The 25,199-nt window shown below is 39.2% G+C and overlaps 1 protein-coding gene across 2 annotated transcripts in view; it reads right to left on the bottom strand.

Moving 5' to 3' along the window:
- Positions 1 to 25,199, bottom strand: part of GATA4 (GATA binding protein 4) — a 93,077-nt gene that overhangs the window by 5,917 nt on the left and 61,961 nt on the right. Inside the window, exons 1-2 of one of the 2 annotated variants that reach the window (XM_040427189.1) lie at positions 24,471 to 24,575; positions 19,349 to 20,101 (exon numbers count right to left, since the gene is read on the bottom strand). In XM_040427189.1, coding sequence (XP_040283123.1) covers positions 19,349 to 19,868 — 520 coding nt within the window. In that variant the 5' untranslated portion in view covers positions 19,869 to 20,101; positions 24,471 to 24,575. Of the gene's footprint in view, positions 1 to 19,348; positions 20,102 to 24,470; positions 24,576 to 25,199 lie in introns of those variants that run through there. The other variant, XM_040427190.1, reaches the window with a different exon arrangement.

The following is a 25,199-nucleotide window of genomic DNA, read 5'->3' as shown; positions in this document are numbered from 1 at the left end:
AACAACTTCTATGTGGAAGAGAGTCTCTGTGTAAAGTGATAGCTCCTCAAAAAAGCTGTAAATCACTCATTTATTGCCCTCCGGAGAATACTATGGATAAATATTTAGAATACATCGCTATTAAAACCTGTAGCGAATGAAACGCGTTACACGCTCTGTGCATGAACAGTAATAACAAAACCAAATAAGGTTTAATGGTCCAGCCAGTGCGGCTGGTGACTTTACTGTGTATGTAATAGTCTTTTTTTTTATGTATTTTCTTTCCCTTAGGTTTATACTACAAGGCAGTGCAAAATGCAGTATTATCACCAAGCTACCTTTTTGGTACTTCTCAAGAAGATGATCAGTATCAGATCAGTGGGGGTCCTACATCCGGCACCCCACCTCAGTTGTTCCAGGCAGCTGCTGGCAACTATACAGCCTGAAGCAGAAGGTTCGGTCCACTGTCCAGTAGTCATGCCGTGGTACTGCGGCTCCGATCTCATTCGAGTGAGCAGCAATACCCTAGACAGAGTCTTCCGTCCACTATATAGTTTCCAGCACCGGTGGCTGACCAAAACAGCTGATCGGTGGAGGTTCCAGGTTGCAGACCCGCATCGATCTGATACTGATGGTCTATCCTGAGGATAGGCCATCCATATCTAGGTCCCATAAAACTCCTTTAATTAAAGGGGTTGTTTCTTCATTACAACCAAGATTTTCAGACCACCCTCTCAATAAGCCATGGTGAAGAGCCTCAAAAGGTGGTTCTTTATCTGGTGGACTTGGCCTGTCCAATTTTTGGTCAACCATCTCTGTCTTTTAACCCTTTCGCTACCAGCACCATAATGTGCTAGCATGACGCCGCTCGCGCGTGCAGCTGGCGTCATGGCCGGCAAGTCTCTGCTGTTTCAAACAGCAGAGACCTGCGGCTAATTACCGTAATCGGCAATAATGCCGATCGCGGTAATTAAATGCTTTAGATGCCGTGATCAAGTGAGATCACGGCACCTGAATGCGCAAAAACCTTGATTAGTACTGAAGCCCCGTGCGGCCAATCGGGACTTCAGTACATGCACTGAATGCTCTGAATCTCTATGAAGAAATTCAGAGCATTAATGCTGCAATTCTTATTTTGGCCACCGGATGGCAATGAATGCAAAGAAATTGTCATTTTTTTAAATCGCTTATAGATCAAAATGAAAAATTCTAAAACATCATTTTAAAATGATATTAAAATGATCATAAAAAAATCAAAAAAAGTTTAAAAATATATTTTAAAAAATAAATATATAAAAGTTTCCGTATAATTAAAATAAAAATACCTAAATAACAATAAATATAAACATCCTGGTTATCGACGCGACCAAAAATGCCCATAATATTAAAATTAAAAAATTAAAAAACAATACGGCGAAAGCGGCGAAAGCCATTTTTTCATTGCCTCCCAAAAAAATGAAATAAAATGTGATTCAAAAGTCATGCACACTCCAAAATGGTATCAATAAAAACTATGAATTGTCCCTGCAAAAAATGAGCCCCTAAACAGCTCAGTAGACATAAGTATAAAAAAGTTATAATGTCAGAATATGGTGATGTAAAAAAAAAAATTTACACATAAAGAATGAAGGGCATGGGTCAGATTTGCCGTAAACAAAACGCAGTGGGAACAAAACCCATAAAACGGTGGTTGGTTTGCATTTTTTTTTTTTCAATTCCACCCCATTTGGAATGTTTTTACCGCTTTACCCACTACATTTTATGCCATAATTAATGAACTACAAGTATTACTGGGTGTTTTCCCATAAACCTATACATTAATCTGCTCAGCTCCTCCTGCTCTATAACCTGCTTCCTGCAGCTCAGACACCATGTTTAATGTCATAGGTTCCCTTTAAATATATGATTTTCATTGTAATGGAGGCATAGGGACAAATGATTGCACAAACAATCTTATGTACAAAAAAGACACAATTATTGCAAGTGAAGATCGGCCGCTGGTTTCAGACAATTTATCGCCCTGTACAAATGGACCCTTAGTGGGATTCAATCACCGTTGTACCATAAACACAATGGGAGACATTTAAGACAGACGTATTACATGGCGGTCACAATCTACTGCCATCCTATGCTCCACAATTATGAAGCGGCGCAAATCTCTTAATTATTGTGGTGCTAATATTATGGAAAGCTACACCCTCAAGGAGTTGGAGTAGATTCGATTACACAGCAGTTTACCTGTATAATCTCCCTATGTCCTATTTACAGAGGTCAAAGAGTTAAAATTATATTTGACAATGCCATGGTATATGGTGGAGCAATGTTAATATAGCAGCACAGCACGACGCTAGCTATATGATTCACCACCAAGAAACCAAACATGAAGTGTCCTCTTTCGTAGCCTGACACAGACTGGTAGCAGTTTCTTTGCCTGTACTAACATTTTCTTTGTTAATAGGGCCGAGGATTGAGTCTGCCTCTTGTGAGGATCTTTACGGCTTTCAGCTACTTAACAGGGCTTTAAATCCTGCCATTATGGGATTTTTTGACACGTTCCTCTCCTTCATTCCCTCGCCTCCTCCTCCTCCTCCTCCTGCTATGATTATACAAGCAGCAGACAGGGAAGGAAACTGTTCAATATACTACAAATTGCCTGGACATCTCCCTTGGGTTTTAGAACAATAGGGCCCCGGGGGTCAGTCCACGGCTGCACCAAACCATAAGTGCAACAATTTCCCTTTTAATAGGATCTGAATGCTCTGACGGACAGATCAGCTTTATAAGAGGAAAAGACGGGACATCATTAATCCTGGATTTCATTGTGGCGACATACGGGTCATTTTCCTTCAGCTATTGTTATATGGAGGTCTTGTACTCTACATACACATACAGGAGCGACATATGAATTACATTCTATTGATTCAATGACCGCTTACTTTAAATTTAAGCATAATTTATATTTTTGTCTGTAGTAAAAATTTATAATTTCGATACTCAACGACATTAAATTATTAGGTGTTCTTTCAAAACAGTCAGCAAATAGATTGTGTTCCTGAATCAGTCCAAAGGAAGGTAATCAAGTTTCGAGAAAGGATGGAGACGTTGGGTCAAGTTTGAAGGTGTGGGAATGAGTACAATCCTTTGGACTGTTACTTGTTGAGTACCTAATTTTCCATAGATGTTGTTGTTGGACTGATTATTTGCATTCACAAGGGCGACAAGTGGTACAGAACATGAGTACTACGAGTAAACTGTGGATATATTTTCTCAAGTAAGCTTAAAGTTGAGTTATGATGGCTATTTTTAATCCCTTAGTCACCAAAAATAGTCCTTTTTATGATGGTCACTAAGTGGCCCTAGGCTGGTGCTGTTGCATGGTGCTTCTGTGCAGTGGAGAGCAAGGAAAGATTGGCAGAAGCAGATATCCATGGTGTTTAAGTCCTTGGATGCCGCGGTCAATACCGACCACGGCATGTAAGCAGTTATAGAGGGAGAGAGGACTCCCTCTGTTTCCCATCAGCACCCCACAGATGAAATCGAGGGGTGCCAATGTCTGTTCAGGGCCCCAGGTCTGCCTCCAGTATTTTCCATCAGGTTGTGCCTCTCTGGTGACTGTCAGTATAGCACTGACAGTGTAATGCATTTGTACAGCATAAGCCATACAATGCATTAATATTAAGCGATCAACAGGTCGCCTGTTGCAGTCTCCTTGTGGTACTAGTAAAAGGTTAAAAAAAAAAAAGTTTCTAAAGTTTTATTAAATTTAAAGTTAATTTAAGTTAAAAAATACACCTTTTTTCCAATGGAAAAAAAAAACTTCAATTGAAAAATGGTTATTAAGGCCCAAAACAGACTGGCCACTAAGGATGACCCTTTTTTTAATTAAACCCTTCCTAGCATGTATTAGCACAAACAGGGAGTTGCTACAAAGAATGTTTTTTTTTTCTTGAAGACTGTTTTTGTCTATGTAATTGGGACTTGTGTTGACTGCACATCACCCCAGGTAAATGTGCTGCCAACAATATGTAAATCATACATGTAAAAATGAAAGCCAATCGAATGTTATGTTGTTGATTGGCATTGAAATTGATCTGTTAATTTCAATGGGCGCTGAAAAGTCAGAAGGAACAGCTGAACAACTGGTCAATTATCTATGACCAGCCTGAAGGAGACCCTACACATTAGAAAGAAGTTGGTTTCTCATTGAACAGCAGTAAAACATACAATGATCTGGAGAACAATCGGTTTTAACACCATCATCATACACATTTTAGACCATAATGATACCGGGTGATGGGCGAAAGAACTTTCAGGGAACATACTTTTAAAGAAAGATCTTTTGTCCAACTATCAGTTCAAAATTTCAAACACCACCAACCTTTCCAAACGATTATGGTCGTAATCGGTTGGCAAAAATGATTGTTCATTTCTAAGTTTCACCCAACAAACAAAGGTTTTGGTTGAAATTGAGCCTTCAGCATTAAAGTAATATGTATGAGGATCTTAAGGTTACAGGAGAAGGAAGCAGTGAGCAGCTGCTTCCCCCTACTATATCTGGTGCTTACAAGGGGTCTTTTGAGGCATGTGGTCGCTTTAGAGAGGTTCCCAAACCAAACAACTCCTTTAAGGGTTTTTTAAAGTTTTGGACCATACCAGTATTTCTTGCTTATATAGACCTTTTTAATCATAGACAACCCTTCCAGGAATGAAATAAATTTTGCCTTTGAACATTTCTAACACAGAACAATGAATCAAGCCCGAGGGGATAGAACGTGCTACATTCACTCTTCAACATTGCCCCTCCATGCCCTTAGTGAAAGTATAGTCCATTAAGCCTCTGACAAGCTGTTTGTATACCATAGCCAAGAAAAGTTATATCAACATATCACCTCAGCTAAGTGATCACATCGATGGAATCCTGGAAGTCCTTACAAACAAAGAAGGTACCAACCATTACTTATACACGCAACATCTACCACGTTTCCGAAAGCCATTTGTAAGATGTTTAAAATTCTACTATGTCAGAAGCATTCATCTAGGAGTTCTATTCCACTTTTATCTTAACGTGAATATATTCTGTTTACACTTTGTGAGTGCCCCATCTTCGTCTTGCACCTTTACAAGAACCAAAATTCTTTGTGCCTCCTTACAGAAATAGTTTACTTCCCAGCCATGAATGCTACAATGCCCTGAGAGACAGCCAAACACTTCTCAAAGAAAAAGTTGGGTTTTGGATTTGGATGTGCTGAAGGTCAATCATAAGGATATTGGGTTGAAGGCATCAAAGGAAAATAGTAAAATATTGTTTGTTATCAGTGTTGATCTGAAAGTCAGCCCTCCTTCCTTTTTATCTTCTAAACCAACTTGAGCAACAAGGGAAATATTGGCACCTTTGAACTTTGGTGACAATTAAGAATTTTGATAATACCATGAAGATCGTTCAAAACAAACAGGATTGTTCTTCTTGAAGCACACATTTTGAAATCTGTTTTTAGATTTATCATGAGAAGACCTTACTCGTTGTGAATAACAGTTATGTTGGGAAGAGATGGAGCTAAAAGAGGAAAAAGGCAACTACAAGCATAACCACAAAAGTCATGAACAGGAAGGGTGAAGACCCCTAACCCAAAGACTACATCTCACGATCAGCTGCAACTCGGGATATCACATTAAAACCAATAATACGAAGGGAAAACTACTTCACAAATTCAACAGCTAATCTGTGAAAACTATGGACAGATCATCTCAGTAAAAGATCTTCCCAATTTTCTGACATTTCAGAGAAGGTAAGAGCAACAGAATTTTGTCTTCTTCTGGTAGAGTTATCCCACCTACTTATAAATTTTAGCCTTACAGTCACCATGATCTCCATGATTGGAGCACGTAAACAGGTTTGGGTTTGTCCAGGATTAGGAACCATGGTTGCTTTCTCTCATAAACAGTGCCACACCTGTCCACGGGTTTGATGTGGTATCACAGATCAGTCTCATTCATTGCAATGAAGCATGGATCATTCTTTTAAGAATAACTTCGTAATAAGTTGCCATGGTTACTATAATGTATTATGTAACTTCTTCAGCGGTAATATGGTAAGAGGGCAGGACTCTAAAATCAAAGGTCTTTCTTTGCTCGGGAAAAAATATATATTATTCAGATTTCCTAGTTCTTTATCGCAAATCTCATAGTTGTAAATTAGAGCTACTTTGTTTTCATGGTAGATATCCTTTAAAAAGAGTCCCTCATGTCCTTGCTGTCTCCTTGTCATAATCTCATACTAATTGAGAGCTGTATTGTATATCTGATAAACTATTGGAGCTAGATTGCCAACAGAGACTTTAGATAACCACTTCCCATAGTGTCCTTGCTATCTGGTACCATTCAACAGACTCGTAATACATGTCTGCATATTCACATGCAACAGTGGCCATGTTTACTCAAGGTAAACAGGACATAAAGAGCAAGTATGAAAGAGTTAAGAGAATATTAATGCCTAAGGCCGCGTTCACATCTGCATTATGAACTCTGGCAGTCTGTTCTGGTGAAGGAACAGACAGCCGGAGTTCACTGCATCCGGCATAGCCAAATACCACCATGTGCCACCGGATCCCCATTCACTATAATGGGATCCGTCAGGATCTTTAACTTCAGCAGCAAGCTCATAATATAGTTATTTCAGTCTTCAAAATGTACAGGAAAATTACACAAATTGTCACAATACAGAGACAATGCACATAGTGATGTCATAGTACATCCATAATACACACATTGATATGACAGGACAGGGACAATAAACACACTGATGTCACAGTACAGGGATAATAAACACAGTGATGTCACAGTACAGGGATAATAAACACAGTGATGTCACAGTACAGGGATAATAAACACAGTGATGTCACAGTACAGGGATAATAAACACAGTGATGTAACAGTACAGAGATATAAACACAGTGATGTCACAGTACAGAGATAATAAACACAGTGATGTCACAGTACAGGGATAATACACACAGTGATGTCACAGTACAGGGATAATAAACACAGTGATGTCACAGTACAGGGATAATAAACACAGTGATGTAACAGTACAGAGATATAAAAACAGTGATGTCACAGTACAGAGATAATAAACACAGTGATGTCACAGTACAGAGATAATAAACACAGTGATGTCACAGTACAGGGATAATAAACACAGTGATGTCACAGTACAGGGATAATAAACACAGTGATGTCACAGTACAGAGATAAAAAATACGGTGATGTCACAGTACAGAGATAATAAACACAGTGATGTCACAGTACAGGGACAATAAACACACTGATGTCACAGTACAGGGATAATAAACACAGTGATGTCACAGTACAGCGATAATAAACACAGTGATATCACAGTACAGAGATAATAACCACTGTGATGTCACAGTACAGGGATAATAAACACAGTGATGTCACAGTACAGAGATAATAACCACTGTGATGTCACAGTACAGGGATAATAAACACAGTGATGTCACAGTACAGGGATAATAAACACAGTGATGTCACAGTACAGAGATAATAAACACAGTGATGTCACAGTACAGAGATAATAAACACAGTGATGTCACAGTACAGCGATAATAAACACAGTGATGTCACAGTACAGCGATAATAAACACAGTGATGTCACAGTACAGAGATAATAACCACTGTGATGTCACAGTACAGAGATAATAAACACAGTGATGTCACAGTACAGAGATAATAACCACTGTGATGTCACAGTACAGAGATAATAAACACAGTGATGTCACAGTACAGGGATAATAAACACAGTGATGTCACAGTACAGAGATAATAACCACTGTGATGTCACAGTACAGGGATAATAAACACAGTGATGTCACACTACAGAGATAATAAACACAGTGATGTCACAGTACAGGATAATAACCACAGTGATGTCACAGTACAGGGATAATAAACACAGTGATGTCACAGTACAGGGATAATAACCACAGTGATGTCACAGTACAGGGACAATAAACACACTGATGTCACAGTACAGAGATAATAAACACAGAGATGTCACAGTACAGAGATAAGAAACACAGAGATGTCACAGTACAGGGATAATAAACACAGTGATGTCACAGTAGAGGGATAATAAACACAGTGATGTCACAGTACAGAGATAATAAACACAGAGATGTCACAGTACAGAGATAATAAACACAGAGATGTCACAGTACAGAGATAATAAACACAGTGATGTCACAGTAGAGGGATAATAAACACAATGATGTCACAGTACAGAGATAATAAACACAGTGATGTCACAGTACAGGGATAATAAACACAGTGATGTCACAGTACAGAGATAATAAACACAGTGATGTCACAGTACAGAGATAATAAACACAGTGATGTCACAGTACAAAGATAATGCACATCATGATATCATAGCCGAGGCATAACACACACAAAAGGTTATGATGTACACTGTGATGTCACAGAACAAGAAAGAAAAATATGATGATGTCAGCATGATGTCACAGCACAGGAATAATGAAAAAAGCAACACCCCTTTCCATCACCTATAGCCATCACTACTCCTTATGTATGAGAGGAGAGAGGGCCCCTTAATTGTTGGGCCCCAGGCGTGCTTTGTCACGTACACTGGTAGCTATGTCTATATGCTCCTACATAACTATAGAAACTATGGGGGTCATTTATTAAGACCGGCATTTCTATATAAGTTCGGCACATCCACCGCCGGTCTAAATGTAAGCCAGCTTCCTTGCTGGCTTATATTTAGACCATTTTCTACACCTAAAACAGGCCACCCACCCTTTTTTAGACCTGTCACCGCAAAAACGGGCGTATATCTGATAGTAAATGACCCCCTATCTGTCTGTAGTATTCTACGCGGTGGAATTCTGATGGTAGTATTGATTTCAACCTCAAAAACAGCAGCTTTCCATCTAGCATCTTCAAATCCGACAAGTTCCTAAAAATGTTTACTTGCAGATGTCATGATGTTAGCGGCCCTTTCTTGTAAATCAACATGAATTTATGTTTTCTGTTCTTTTCATGTGATGGTGATTAGACTGGCTACATCATCGTCAATCATGCTCCCTTAATGCCCTGGCTGTAAGATAATGGTTTACCTTATCAGAGTGTATGCAGACGGTAGGTGCCCACACACATTGTGGAGCATTCCTTCATGCCTATTGCGCTGACCAACTCTGCCATCCTATAATATAGCCACAGTAGTGTCGGAATGCTCTATCTGGGCTTTCCAAGGTACTAGAACAAGGCAGCCAATCGGACCAGCAATAATAGGAAGACTGGTTGAGCGACCCGCTGACGAGAGGTGGTTGTCCATTGATAGCCAAGGGAGATAGGGGAATTCTTTAAGGAGGCTGTGATATCTACGGTATATATCAGCAGATTTATTATCTATCTATCCATCTAGCTTCTATATATTATCTATCTGTGATCTATCAATCTCATATCTATCTATCTTTTTATCTATTTATCCATCAAATTAATTTCATATCTATTATCTATCTATTGACTATTTAATATCTATCTACCCATCTAATGTCTATCTGTCATCTATCAATCTCATATCTATCTATTCATCACATCAATTTCATATCTATCTATTTATCTGTCTGTCTATCTATTCATACCATATCTATTGTCTATTTAATATCTATCATCTATATACTATATGTCCATCTATCCATCCATCATGTTCTTTCTATCTATTATCTCTCTCTAATTATCTATCTCACATATGTCTATTTAACTATCTATCTATCGATCTATCGTATGTAACACTTTTTATTATCAAGAAACCAACTAAAGTTATGGTGAACAGAATAACTTTGCCAATGTTAGAAAACACAAAAATCAATGGTGTTGACTTGACTTGGGACTTCTGAAGGTATTAGAAAAAAATACTTCCAGGCGTTTTCCAAATCAATTGGTTGAACCTTTTATCTTAAATGACATCCATTATTAGATAGGCAGAGCGTCAGATAAGAGCCTCATTTAGAAGGGTACAATCACTCTGTGGACAGGTTCAAACTCCCACCTGTCCTGGACAGATCAATGAAACTTCCCTGGCTTTGCCCTCTGAAGTTTTCTGAAACGTTGCAGAGCCGGGCTGAACTTTGAGACTTCTGCGTTTATTTAGCGATTATAATTAACCCACAACGAGTTGCTATCGATCTGCTGTGAATGTGACAGGGCTTCAGGCTAATAAATACACAAGGATAAATAGTGCAGTTCTCTATTGATCGGACAAAGTGTGCAGATAACCTCTTCCCTGCCTAGAAACACTGAATTAGACATGATTGGGCCTGGCGCACAAAATCACGGCCAATTCATGAGAAATGAGTGACTGGACTTACAGCGATCAGAGATGGAGCTCTGGTTCTACATTGTTGAGATTGGGTTTAGTTGGCCAGGATTTTGAAATTGATAGCCTATCCTCAGGATCTGTGGGGGTCAAATACCCCACACCCTCAGTGATCAGCTGTTTCAGGGTAGGACCAGTGCCAGAAGAAGACACTGGAACTAGGCAGCTCCATTCAGTCACTTCAATAAGAGCAGTGCCGCAGTTAGGGTACTCTCACACTAGCGTTTTTGTTTTCCGGTATTGAGTTCCGTCACAGGAGCTCAATACCGGGAAAAAACTGATCAGTTTCCTCCTAATGCATTCTGAATGGAGAGCATTCCGTTCAGGATGCTTTAAGTTCAGTCCCTCTTACGTTTTTTGGAAGGAGAAAATACCGCAGCATGCTGCAGTTTTATCTCCGGCCAAAATACTGATCACTTTACATTTAAGTGTTCGGATCCAGCTTTCCGCAGACCTTTAAAAATGCAAAAGAAATTTATAACGTATACGTTTTTCCGGATGACACCGGAGAGACGTATATGGTATTTCAAAGCATTTGTGAGACGGATCCACATCGGGATCCGTCTCACAAATGCATCTATTTGAGTCCAGGTTGCGACGGAACTGCCGGCCGGAATCCTCTGCCGCAAGTGTGAAAGTACCCTTACCAGCACTGACCTGATAAGCATCGGAATGGGAGTTGCGTGTGAACATTCACATGAATATTGCTTCTTTTATTTTTATTTTTATCCCATTCTAAAGGCACAGTTGCACGTGCCGAGCAGCGGCAGATTGCCAGAAAGGAAGCGTTCTTTGCTCGCTCATTGGAGGTGAAGCTCTGCATTTACATGCATCGATCGCCTCCACAGTATGGAAACGATGGATCACTATTGTGATCACTTGCCCTCATACAGCTGCATTGTTTCTGGGCAGAAGATCACTGTTTAGAGAGCCCGATCTGCTTCCCAGAAAGGCTCATTAAGGTGCTTGCATGAACAACAGGATCAGCTGATGAAGTAGCGTTTTGCTCATTCTTCAAGTCATCTGCTGCACTTTTAAACGGGCATATTGTCGGGAACGAGCTTTCGCAGAAACATTCGTTCCCGATAATCTGTGCCATAATCTTCCTGACTAAATCCACCGTTAAGTCTTTACCAAAAAAATATTTTTTGCTAGACAACCCCTTTAAGCAGCTAACAGGGGATCCATGTCATGCAACGTTGGCACTTCACAACCATCTGTTCCAACATAAAGCATAAAATGTACATTTTTTTCATTGTACATAGAATAGTGCACTTTGCTACTGAATGAGTCTGCACTGAAACCATCAGTGAGGCCATTCCTTGTTATTATAATTGATTTATGGCTCAAGCATTGATAAACAATACATGATAAGGTGCACTCCTTGATCGTATAGGTAGGTGTATACATTCATGAGCTGCTGTGGGAACCCTAAGGTTTGTAGAGTTCAGAATCTCCTCAGATTACTAGTTTACAGACTGGTATCATAACTAATACATTATGTCATTAAGAGTCCTTTTACACAACCGACTCCAGGTCATAATGAGCACTGATCGATGACGAAACTAGTTGAAACCAGCCTTTACACAAACTGATGAAAAGTGCATGGGGCCAAATTATTGTATATTATACCATGCCATAATACACCAGGAAACAAACAACCCAGGGCTTGTTTTCTGTTTTTCATTCCCACCCTTGATGGAAAGTTGTTATTTTTGCCCAATTCTCATAGCGAACTTATCACATAAAGGTTACCAAACGTGAGAACAAATATTAACACCCTAAAATAAGGGAAAATGTATCTAAACTCAAACTTCTTGAATTTATTCTACATTTTTCACACTGAAACCAAAAATGTTTGTGTTGACAAAGACTTTGATGAAGCCCAAGGACAAGAACAATGAGCCTTGACTAATTTAGCCTTAACTTTCCTCAAGAAGAGCAAATGAATGCTTGGAAGAGTTGAACAGTCAACGAAAATGACCAACATCAAGATGGAGATGATCACAGAAACCATTAGGACACCTTTGAGAAATATGAAAACCAAACAATAAGATGGGGCATTCTACACTCTCTAATTTATTCTACATTTTCACGCTAAAACTATAAATATTTGGATTGGCAAAGGCTTTCAAGAAGCCCAAGAACAAGCAAGTGAAGCCATGACTAATTTATGGTTAAAGGAGTATTTCAGTTCTATGAAGTTATCCCCATGGAGATCATGAGAATCGGGGCCCCCTACCCCTTGTTGGCCTCCTGAAATGAACAGAGCAGCCCGGTCTTTCCAGAAGCCCAAGGACAAGCAAGTTAAGCCTTTACTAATTTAATCCTAACTGACTGAAGCAGTAAAAGGCATTATGAGAAGATCCCACTCAAGAACAAGTATGTTTAAAAGAGAGCACATTAGTGTGCTATCGGGCGAACCCGCCCAGACTGGCTGGTGTGGCCGACAGTCTAATGATCATCAGGAGCTCCTGACTTTCCCCAGACAGATGATGTCGAGACTCGGGGGAGAGAAGAATCAAGCAAAGTGAATAATTTTTCACAATGCTTTGGTTCTCCTACAAAATAAGCAGCAGCTTTCTCCCCTCTCCTCCATGAATACACATACATGTTTGGCCGAACCAAACATGTATTTATGTATGGAGGGTCGAGAGGGAGTCAGGAGAGATAGCTATTGAATGTTTATCACAGGCTTTAACGAAATAACAAGAACGACGGGGACAAGATGGCGACAATCACAGAAGCTATGAATATACCTTTATGAGATATGAAGGCCCCCAAAAAAAGATGGGATGTTCTGGAAGAACTCTGTTAATATGGTTGCAAGTCAAATATTAAAAAAAGAAATTTGCTGGATGGTAAACTAAAGTCAAGGAATGGTTTAATTTGGCTTTGGATCCTTTGAGAATTAATGTGGGATAAGGATCAGCAACCTCCCACACTCCAGCTGTTCTGAAACTACAACTCACAGAATCCTCCTTTCACGTCTATAAGAGTGACAAGAACAGCAGAATAAGTGTGCATGCTGGGAGCTGTAGTTTCAGAAGGCAGAAGGTTGAAGATGTATGACATTTATGAAAACTACTTCAGCATCGAATGTTTTAATGTTAAAAAACATCTTAAGGCTTGGACACATGGGTGTGTGCTTGCAGATTTCTAGCTGCAAGTCAGATCCCACCAAACACCAAATCGACTCAATGGAAACTATGGGATTATTTTCGTCAAATGTTCCTTCCAACCTCCCCATGCACATGAAATGGGCTTGGCGGAGCATGTGACTTTCTAAATGGGGAGAGGGGCATAAGCTGCTGACAGACACTTCTGGCGGCGGCTTATCTCTCCTGAGAACAAAACGACTGAGCAAAGTCAGGACTCTCCCATATGCTTCAGATGGTCGGCAGCTCTCCCCCTCCCTCCTTCAAATTAGTGGGTTTGGGCGACATTATTGTCTATGGTTATGTTTAGGTTTTTCATTTGTTACTCTATTGCATTTAATGCACTTTGTGAAATTTTTTATGTCACAGAGACAATTTTTTTATGTCAAGAAACGCTTATTAAAAGCCACATGTTGATTTACCAGACCCACCACACAGCGTCTATTCTCTTGCAAATGGGCCCAGTTTAACATAATTAGATTTAACTGGCATTGTTTGTGGATTGCAACAATACACAACAATTATCCAAATGACCCGAGGTGGCCTCTCTTTACACTTGGCCTGCAGGAGAAGAAAGACATTGATAGAGACTTCAGTAGACTTGTTGTTACAATAAGCTTATATTGTCTCTTCGCCTTTGAAAGAAGGACAACCCGGCCACTTTCACACCCCATTAATCCCCGAGCTGCCAGCATAAAACAATGATTCAAAAGATGTAATTTGCTTAACTGCTCTTGTTCACAGGGCTAAAGCCGGCCATACACAGGAGATACCTGTCAGAAGAACACACCTTCGGCTTACAGCTATCTCTCCAGACACTCTCTACGCATGTCCACTCAGCTCGGAGACCATGCATGTGTCCAGAATGGTGACAAGGGAGAAAGTCTTTGCCAGACACCTCATCTCCCTGACAACAAAAGGATCAGGCATATTGAAATCCAACAGCCCACTCCATATCTTTCCCGACATCAGCTGGGAGTACCTCAAAAAATTATGAGCGTTCAGTCCAACCGAATTTATATGGCCAGCTTAAAAGATGGACGTGATACGAAGATGCCCATACACATTAGAATGAAGGCAGCTGAATGAACATGCCAATAGGTCACCCATTTAATCTGTATGGTGGTGTCCTGACCCTCCATGATGGCAGATCTTAAGAAGACACACTAGCTCAGCCGAGTGTGCATATTTACAAGGAAGCCCATAGGGATATTAGGCTACTTTCACACCAGCATTTTCCGTCATAGGATCGAAGGAAAACGCTTCCGTTTTGTCCCCATTCATTGTCATAGGGGACAAAACTGAACGAAACGGAATGCACTAGAATGCGTTCCGTTTGGTTGCGTTCCCATGACGCACACAAAAGCGCAGCAAGCAGAGTTTTTGTATGCGTCCTGGGATGCGAAGCAAGACAGACCCGTCATGACTCACAATGTATTCAATGGGGACGGACTTGTTTTCTCGGACACAGGGAAATAGAAAACTGATCTGTCCCCCATTGACTTTCAGTGGTGTTCATGACGGATCCGTCTTGGCTATTTTAAAGATAATACAACCGGATCCGTTCATAACAGATTTAGACTGTTGTATTATTATGACGGAAGCATTTTTGCTGATCCATGACTAGTGTGAAAGTAGCCTTAAAGGTATATTTACCAGTGGCTCTGAAATATATCCAGACAAGAGTTTTCAGTTCACAAACTGCTTTTACCCACAGTGCCCAAATGTAATATATTTGTATGTGTGTATATATGTATATATATATATATAATTATAGTAAAAAGTTGTAGTAAAAAAAAAAAAAAAACGGAATAAAAAAAATTAGAAACACCATTGAAACAATTAACATTGTCACAAAAAAATACATCAAGGTGTCAGCCCCTGATATCTATAGCCCGGAGAAAGTTTTGTCTGGGTTACACGCCCTTTGTTAACCTTTTTCGCATTTTGTTTACACTTATTTTGCACACGGCAAGAAAAGAAAAATTGCTTTGTACATTCAGTCAAGACGTCTGCAAGTCTGACCTCCTCTTAGATAGAGATATGCTGTACATGAAGTAAGTGCAAACACAGTAAGTGGCCGAGCGTCATGTGAAGTGTTAAAATAAATTTCTGCCAAGAAAAAAAAATTCAAAAAATAACCATAATGGCTGCGGAATATTTTCATACGTTTGACATTTGATGTTTAAAAAATGTGAAAAAATTGTATGAAAAAAAATATTCTTGATTAGGCCATAAATATTTTATTTTAGATTCTGAAGCTGAATGAAATTATTGTAATTGAATGATTAAAAAAAATATTTTTTTTTAAAAAATGTCGCTATTTGATATGGCAAAATCCCAGCAAATTTTTTATTTTTGAAAAAAACAGGAAATTTGATGCAATCAAACACTAGTAAAATATGCTCACATAAAAGCGTATGGAGTGCATACGGTGCCTCCGATTTCCTGCATTGTAGGTGTCTACATACAACATTTAATGAATGCTATATGGCGTCACATGGACTATTGTATGACTGGAGCCGTACAGGTCCTTCTATTCAATTTCTGTGCCATGTGCAAGAGGTCCTAGGCTGAATTTTTTGTTCAAAAATGCTGCATTAGTAACTGCTGTATAATAGCAGTAAAAATTAAACTCATCTCCTAAACGTTCTAACTTACGGAACAAATCTCCATGGGACCGAAATCGAATGTGTTGATTATCAACATTTACGAATTTCACCGACATCTGTAAGTCTATGATGATTTTCACTTACGGTATTTCTCTATTTAATTCTCGATTTGTGCTATTATGACCTTAGATTGCGAGCCCCATCGGGGACAGTGTGATGATAATATCCGTAAAGCGCTGCAGAATATGTCAGCGAGTATAATAAATTATTACGGTTGCAGTTATTTTATACTGGTTGCAGTTACACATAATGACAGATAGGTGGCACCGTTGCAGTTGTCAGATCCTCCATTATATAAACCTATGACGTCTCCTCTCCTGCTCACTTGAAGACAGGCTGATGAAGAAGGGTCTTTTATGGGGGGGGGGGCATCTTGGGGGGATCATTAAACCCCTAGATTGTCAACATGAGTAAGTAACCCAAACAGCCGGGGCTACACTGTGTAATAGTGCAGCCATTAAACAGAATGGGGTCACTCTGCGACCACCGCCCCGGAATCGCCCGAAAAAACTGCAGCGTTGCCATAGTAGTTAATTTTATATCATTACATAATGATGTATATATATAATAATATCTAAATGTATAGAGGCCAGAGATTAGGGAAGGTGAAAGTGTCCTTTGTCAGCATGAACTTTACCCAACAATGGAGCTACCGGGGGCTTGTAACACATCACTTACATGGGGGAGGGGGTAAACTTTCACTTGGATCCTTGTACAAACTCCTAACCACAAGTGTATAGCCCCCAGCCTGGAAATGGAAGACAGTACTATAGGTCATCTACGTATAAGGCCATGGTCACATATAGCTGGCCATCCGGTGTAGTACAGAAATGACAGCGGATGTCACATAGCGCCAGACAGAAAAACATAGCACACAGCATTTATCTGACCGTCAATATCAGGCTGCGGACGACGGACTGGACACAGGTCAGATATGTCCGGCAAAAAAAAAAAAGATAGCAAGACACAACTGATATAGGCCTCCTGCACACGACCGTATAGCTTTTTCAGTGTTTTGCGGTCCGTTTTTCACGGATCCGTTGTTCCGTTTTTTGTTTCCGTTGTGTTTCCATTTCTGTTCCGTTTTTTCGTTTGGCATATACAGTATACAGTAATTACATAGATAAAATTGGGCTGGGCATAACATTTTTAATATATTGTTCAGCAAAAAACGGAAGACATACGGATGCATTTCCGTATGTGTTCCGTTTTTTTTGCGGACCCATTGACTTGAATGGAGCCACGGAACGTGATTTGCGGGCAATAATAGGACATGTTCTATCTTTAAACAGAACGGAAATACGGAATGCATACGGAGTACATTCCGGTTTTTTGGCGGAACCATTGGAATGAATGGTGCCGTATACGGACTGTATACGGAACGCAAAAAACGGGCAGTAAACGGGGGGGGGGGGGGGGGAAACGGTTGTGTGCAGGAGGCCTTATTGTGCAAGCCCGGCCTAAATTGTCATATATGCCCTCAGTTTAATTTCATTACTTTGATATTTTGCATCCCATTCATCAGGGATCATTTATGTATAGAATAATCACACAAATGATAAAAATTGCTGCCTATATATTAATAGAGATTAGTAAATGGAAAGAAATGCAGGGTAACGGCCATGGTTTAGTAGATATACAGAAGAACACACAGTCACATATTTTTCTAGCAAACACAATTGGCAACGTATGAACGTAACGTATTGACGACATAAGTTTTCGATCTATTTTAAATCACTAAATAGTAAGAAACGATATAAACATGTCATAATAAACTGTAGATATAATAAAGCGAATAAATATCAGCTTACATAAACGTGCTGTCAAAATAGGTATAGTAATAAAATAAAGAAAACATGTTTTAAAAATATAAACTGTATGTATATTATATAGAGAGAGACCGTTTCCAAGGCAGTAAACTGGTTCACAGACCAGTAAGTCCATTGACCCCTCTAAAATAGTATGATTATTATAGATTAGCATTAATCATCAGTAAATGATTAATTAAATAATATTACTAATAGAGGGCAACATCTGCATGGAGTTTGTATGTTGTCCCCGTGTTTGCGTAGGTTTCCTCCGGGTTCTCCGGTTTCCTCCCACACTCCAAAGACCTTAGATTGTGAGCCCCATTGGGGACAGTGTGATGCTAATGTCTGTAAAGCGCTGCGGAATATAGTAGCGCCATATAAGTGCATAAAATAAATAAAAATAAATAAATAAATAGCTAGATAATATAATATTTTATAGATAGATAGATAATAGATAGATATAAGATAGATAATAGATTATTTTATATATAGATAATAGATAGATATAAGATAGATAGATAATAGATAGATATGAGATAGATTATTGTATAGGATAGATATAAGATCCCTAATAGATAGATCTCCTGTAACATCCTCCTCTGTGGCCTTCCATCTAGCACTCTCGCACCCCTCCAATCTATCTTCAACTCTGCTGCCCGACTAATCCACCTCTCACCCTGTTTCTCCTCTGCCTCTCCCCTCTGCCAATCCCTTCACTGGCTCCACATTACCCAGCAAATTCTGTTCAAAATACTATATCTTATATCTCGGACCTGCTTTCCAGATACATCCCCGCAAGTAATCCCCTATACTCTGGAAATCGCTAACCCAGCACATCGGACTCTCCCCCAACCTCCAAGAGTAACCTGAAAACCCAACTTTCCAGGAGAGCCTACCATCTGCAATAAGCATGCTGCCAGCATACAACCGGATTTTACTCTCATCTACTGTGTTTTCCCCCTTCCCTTGTAGATTGTAAGCTCTGGCGGGCAGGGTCCTCTCCCCCTCCTTACCAGTCTGTTACTAAGGTCATGTATATTGTACTTGTGTTGTATTATATCATGTATGTGTAACCCCTTCTTAGATGTACAGTGCCATGGAGTTAAAGGCTTTCAAATAAATGATAATATATATATAAGATATATATGAGATAGATAATAGATAGATAGATAATAGATAGATATGAGATAGATAGATATGAGCTAGATACTATAAATATTAGATAGATCTTATACATGTACATAATTCCTCATTTCTGCTGATCCTCAGGTTGATTAAACATGCATATGATATATAAGAGAAGTAGGCACTTACCTATGTTGGGGTGTCTTGGGGTTCCGGGTCCCCCCCTGTTCTGCAGGTTGTGCAGCATGGAGCTGTCGAATGGAGAAGTAGTCCAGGCAGCACCCATGTCCTGGGTGACATAGGCAGGGTAGGGGCTAGAGTAGGTGGCACTGAGACCTCGGCCATATTGCTCTCTTCCATTGCTGGTGATGGCCAGGGGGCTGCTGTAGGAGACTTCTCTGGAAGAGGCTGCAGTGATAGGGGGACTGGAAGAGAAGGCAAAGCGAGGTGACACAGGCTGGTGAGGGGTGGTAGGGTTGTAAGCTGAGCTCTCTGCACCTGCCTGTGCCCACATGTTATGGCCTGACACTGGACTCCCTTGCTGAGCGTGACCACTAGATTGGAGATAAGGAAGGCTGGGGATCATGGAGGACACCCTGGTGGTTGGGACATAGACAGGAGAGGTAGCAGCAGCACTGTGCATGAAGCCCCCAGCCCCTTCATATGATGGGGGTCCATGATTAGCACCCATTGCAAGACTTTGGTACATCCTTCAAGATGGTTCCAAATTCCTAAAGATGTTCTCTAAGCCCCTTGATCCAAGATGTGTCCACCTCAATTTCTAGTCTAGATCTCCTGCTCCTCTGAAGGCCTCAAAGATAAGTCCAATCACCAATGCAGAAGGTTATATCCTTGCAGAGCCATCCCCTTCATCCTCTATCTTCTGTGTCCAAGTTTATTGTGAGGAGACCCCTCCCCTGGTGGGGTATTTATACCTCACACCTACAAGTCAGAAAAGAGAAAAGAATGAGCCACCACATGAAGACATAATGAGGTTAAACAGGGGTCTCTGCAGGTGACAGACACCATTGTTAGGAGTCTACCTGTCCCACCACCTCCCCCCAGACCTTTATTTTGTTAGTGCTCCCCCAACACAAGACTTAAATCACATCAGATCCCAAATATAATCAGATTAATCAGGGAGAAAACACAGTCAGCTCACAATGGGACAAGAGTCTGCAGAGGGCCAAACTGTCTATTGTGGAGCCCTGAATGATTGTCACCAGCAGTGAGAGAAATGCCACACAAAATGCGCTCTAATTATTATTATTATTTTTTATTATTATTATTTATTTTAATTTTCTTTTTTTATTATGTGATCCAGATAAACCTCTCACAAAATGTGGGGTTCTAGTAAGTCTGAAAGTGTCACCAACCATAGAATTAGAATAGGTGTAGTAGTATAAAATTAATTAAATACTGGATGCAATGATAATAAAAAATTATAAAAATAATAATAATATCATCCTAAGTAACAATAATATTTACTATAATACCCCAACAAAATAATATCATTAACTACTAAATAATTCAACAATAATACTGAATGTAATGATAATTAAAAAAAATATATAATATAACAATAATCCTAAATAACAATAATATATACCGTACACTTAATATAATACTACAACAAAATAATATCATTAAATACTAATACAACAATAAAAAAAAAATGAATAATAATGTAAAGCTACTTTGAATAATATCATTAACTACCACATAATAAAACAGCATAACACAGCAATAATACTTAATAATTTGAATATACTATTCATTAAAAAAATATATATAATTGAACAAAAATAAAAATAAAATAGTACAATGTATCAATAACTATACCAATGCTACTAAATAAAATAGTATAATGCTAAATAACTAAAATAATTATTATAATAATAATAATATTCTACTACATAAAAACAATTTTAAAGAAAAACGAATAAAAGTGCAGTAATATTATAGTGGATTTCTGTTAGCATTGATATAATACTGCTACTAATAATATGTATTACAATTTGACAGCTTGAATATTTTAATGATGATAATACTAAACAATATCAATAATAGAGCTACAATCGTGCAAATAATAAATGTGGCAGCAATAATATCTCTATTACTCCTGTTAAAAAGCAATAACAAATCAGCGCTAAAAAACAAACAAAAACAAGCAAATAATAAATAGTGGGGGTTTTACAGCTTCATGTCAGTAGCCTGGGGATACAGCATTTACTGATCACACGCGGGCTGTATATACATACATTTAGGGCATATACTGTATATACATACATTTACGGCATATATATATATATACACACATACTGTATACATCTAAGCACAGTGTATATATCTATTTCTTGTTGGAGGGACTGGAGAGCTATTGAGGACAATTACAGGATGACACAAATGAATGGGATGATTGGAGGCAGCAGTGATAGAGCAGATTGATGAGGTCTCTACACTGAGAAGAAGCAGAAGCCAAAGGATTTTACGCCCCCCCCCCCCCCCCCAAAAAAAAAAAAAAAAACATTCGAGCTCTACAGGGTCTCACTTCCTTCTTCATAGGGTCCACGTGTAATATGTGAGATGTATATTCTACAGGATTACACTACACACGTGTAATATACAGTACTAGAAGTGTATATTCTACAGGATTACACTATAAACATGTAATAATAATATATGAGACATGTATATTCTATAGGTTTACACTACACACATGTAATATACAGTAGGAGACCTGTATATTCTACAGGGTTAATATGAGATTATGTATATTCTATCTACAGGATTACACTACACACGTGTAATATATGAGACACGTATATTCTACAGGATTACACTGTAAACATGTAATATACAGTAGGAGACCTGTATTGTACAGGGTTAATATCTGAGACATGTATATTCTATAGGTTTACACTACACACATGTAATATACAGTAGGAGACCTGTATATTCTACAGGGTTAATATATGAGACATACAGGATTACACTACACACGTGTAATATCTGAGACACGTATATTCTACAGGATTACACTGTAAACATGTAATATACAGTAGGAGACCTGTATATTGTACAGGGTTAATATCTGAGACATGTATATTCTATAGGTTTACACTACACACATGTAATATACAGTAGGAGACCTGTATATTCTACAGGGTTAATATATGAGACATGTATATTCTATCTGCAGGATTACACTACACACGTGTAATATCTGAGACATGTATATTCTACAGGATTACACTGTAAACATGTAATACACAGTAGGAGATCTGTATATTCTACAGGGTTAATATAGGAGACATACAGGATTACACTACACACGTGTAATATATGAGACATGTATATTCTACAGGATTACACTGTAAACATGTAATAATATACAGTAGGAGATCTGTATATTCTACAGGGTTAATATCTGAGACATGTATACTCCACAGGGTTACACTAGACGTATACACGGGTGACACAGGAGGGACTCCCCAGTCTATGTGCAAATGAAAACTTTATATTACTACAAAGCGGTGAAGCAGAAATTCATTGTAAATGTCGTATTGTCATTAATATTATCATTCATCATCATTATAAATATATTTTTAGGAGAATGGACCTAAAAAATAATTCGGAAGCTAGAGAGGAGAATACAATATGACACGTGTTCATTTGTTTCATTATTATTATTAATATTATTCAACGTGTTTTAGGCATTTCCTGGTGCGTTTTTATTATAATTCTATTATCATTATTATTATGTATTTACTTATATTTTGCTGAATGTATTTAATTACACTTTATGTTATTAGTAATATTATTATTTATTTTACATTTATTTGGTATCTATATATTTACCTATATACCCACATAATAAAATCTCTAATAATTATACAATAATATACCAGTTTATATTCAAGACGAATTGTGTTGTTATTATTATTACTACTACAATTTTTAGAAGTGTTCATTATTTATTTAATTATACTTTATTGAATCTATTTCATTTCTCTATCAATATAATTTTATTTATTTATTTATATTATATAAATACAAAATGTTATTTATTATTTTGCGGCTGTCTATATATATATATAAACACACACGCGCTGTATATACAGACATATAATAAAATAATATCTAATAATAATGATACAATAGTATCACAACAAATAATAATAATAATAATAATAATGTCATTCTACTAGTTTTGAATGCTGACCGGTCCCACCACTGAGAAGACCCCTCCACCCGGCGCTCACACAAGGTCCCGGTGGATTGTCTGTTTTGGAGAGGACAGGGGTGACTATTAAACTCCACTTGGCCGAGGTTACAGTGAGGGATCTGATAGGAGTTATCTTGGATTATTCAGTCCTGACACTTGTTACCTGGACCCCCTCCACTGTGTGTGACAGATAAGAGCAGATAGTGGAGGGGCAGAGGTGGCCATCTATTAGGTGGTAAACTACAACTCCCAGCAGGCCTGGAGACACTGGGGGCACCTTCCCTGATGCCATTGCCACGTACTGAAGGATAGGACAAGATATATGGCATTAGTGAACCCAGATGTTTCACCCCCTGCCATCAATCACTCTACAAACATCAGGCACCCCGACCTTGTACTACATGAGCAGATACTAAAGCCTCTGTGCCACCATGCCACCCTAATAAATAATGGGTGCTCTGTACCTCTTCTACCACCATACCACTAATAATTTTTGCTCTTCACCCCTTGTGCCACCCTTACATACAATGTGTGCTCTTCACCCCTTGTGCCACCATTATATATAATCTGTACTCTTCACCCCTTGTGCCACCATTATATATAATCTGTACTCTTCACCCCTTGTGCCACCATTATATATAATCTGTACTGTTCACCCCTTGTGCCACCATTATATATAATCTGTACTGTTCACCCCTTGTGCTACCATTATATATAATCTGTACTCTTCACCCCTTGTGCCACCATTATATATAATCTGTACTGTTCACCCCTTGTGCCACCATTATATATAATCTGTACTGTTCACTCCTTGTGCCACCCTTACATACAATTTGTGCTCTTCACCCCTTGTGCCACCCTTATATATAAATTAGGCTCTTCGCCCCCTTTGCCACCATTGTGACATTTCTGCGACACCCAGTGACACTGGAGAACTTTTGCCATGTCTGTGCCCGTCACTGGGCATTCACTGTTTCACTTTGCACCCACCTGTATCACTGTGAACCCCCTCTCCCTTCCATTAGACAGTCCTGTGGTCCCCCCTTTCTATCTGCCATTAGCAGGACCCCCCAGATGACCAACCTTCAGACAGCTGGAGGCTCCTCTCCCAGTGCAGCAGCAGCAGTGGATCCCACCCTGCACACACAGTCTCCGAGCCTGGCCCTCTCTGCCTGTCTCCTGCACTCTCTCTGCACTCCTGGTGACTGCCTCCTTCTCACTATCACGTGGGATTACAATATCTATTTCACCATCAGCAGGCGCCAGGCTTCAGCCCTGTGCAAAACACAGCAGCCAAAGTCCAAAGCTTCCAGCACTGGAAACTCAAATATGTATCTAAGCTCAAATATGTATCTCTGTGTCCATGGGGGGGGGGGGGGGGGGGGGGGGGGGGGTCCTGCCTGGGACTTCACATCCCCAGGATTTCCTCCATAGATTTCTGGGGTAAATGCTACAGCACCCAGTAGAGAGGCAGGAGAGACAATGTCAGGCCTGAATGAGTGCACCTATTATAAAGCCATTACCTCTTGCCAGGCTCCTGTAATGACTTCATAGAGATGTCACTTGGGGCTCCCAGACAACCTATTGGACATGCCACTTACCTCTCTGCCATGATAGAGAATAGCACTTCTTATTTGACTTGGGCAAATAGATCTTATTTATGGGAGTTCATTATGGCAGGAATCTGCTGCTCCCTGTTATCTCCCAGCTCAGTTAATTAACCTACAATGATAATAGTAATGGCTTCAGAGTGCTGGGGCAGGAGGCCAGAACTGCTCAGGTACACACCGAGGCCCCATTCATTGTACCCAG

This window comes from Bufo bufo, chromosome 4 (assembly GCF_905171765.1).
Source record: "Bufo bufo chromosome 4, aBufBuf1.1, whole genome shotgun sequence".
In the NCBI taxonomy this organism is placed as follows: Eukaryota; Metazoa; Chordata; class Amphibia; order Anura; family Bufonidae; genus Bufo; species Bufo bufo.
This window is presented reverse-complemented; position numbering and strand designations above follow the sequence as displayed.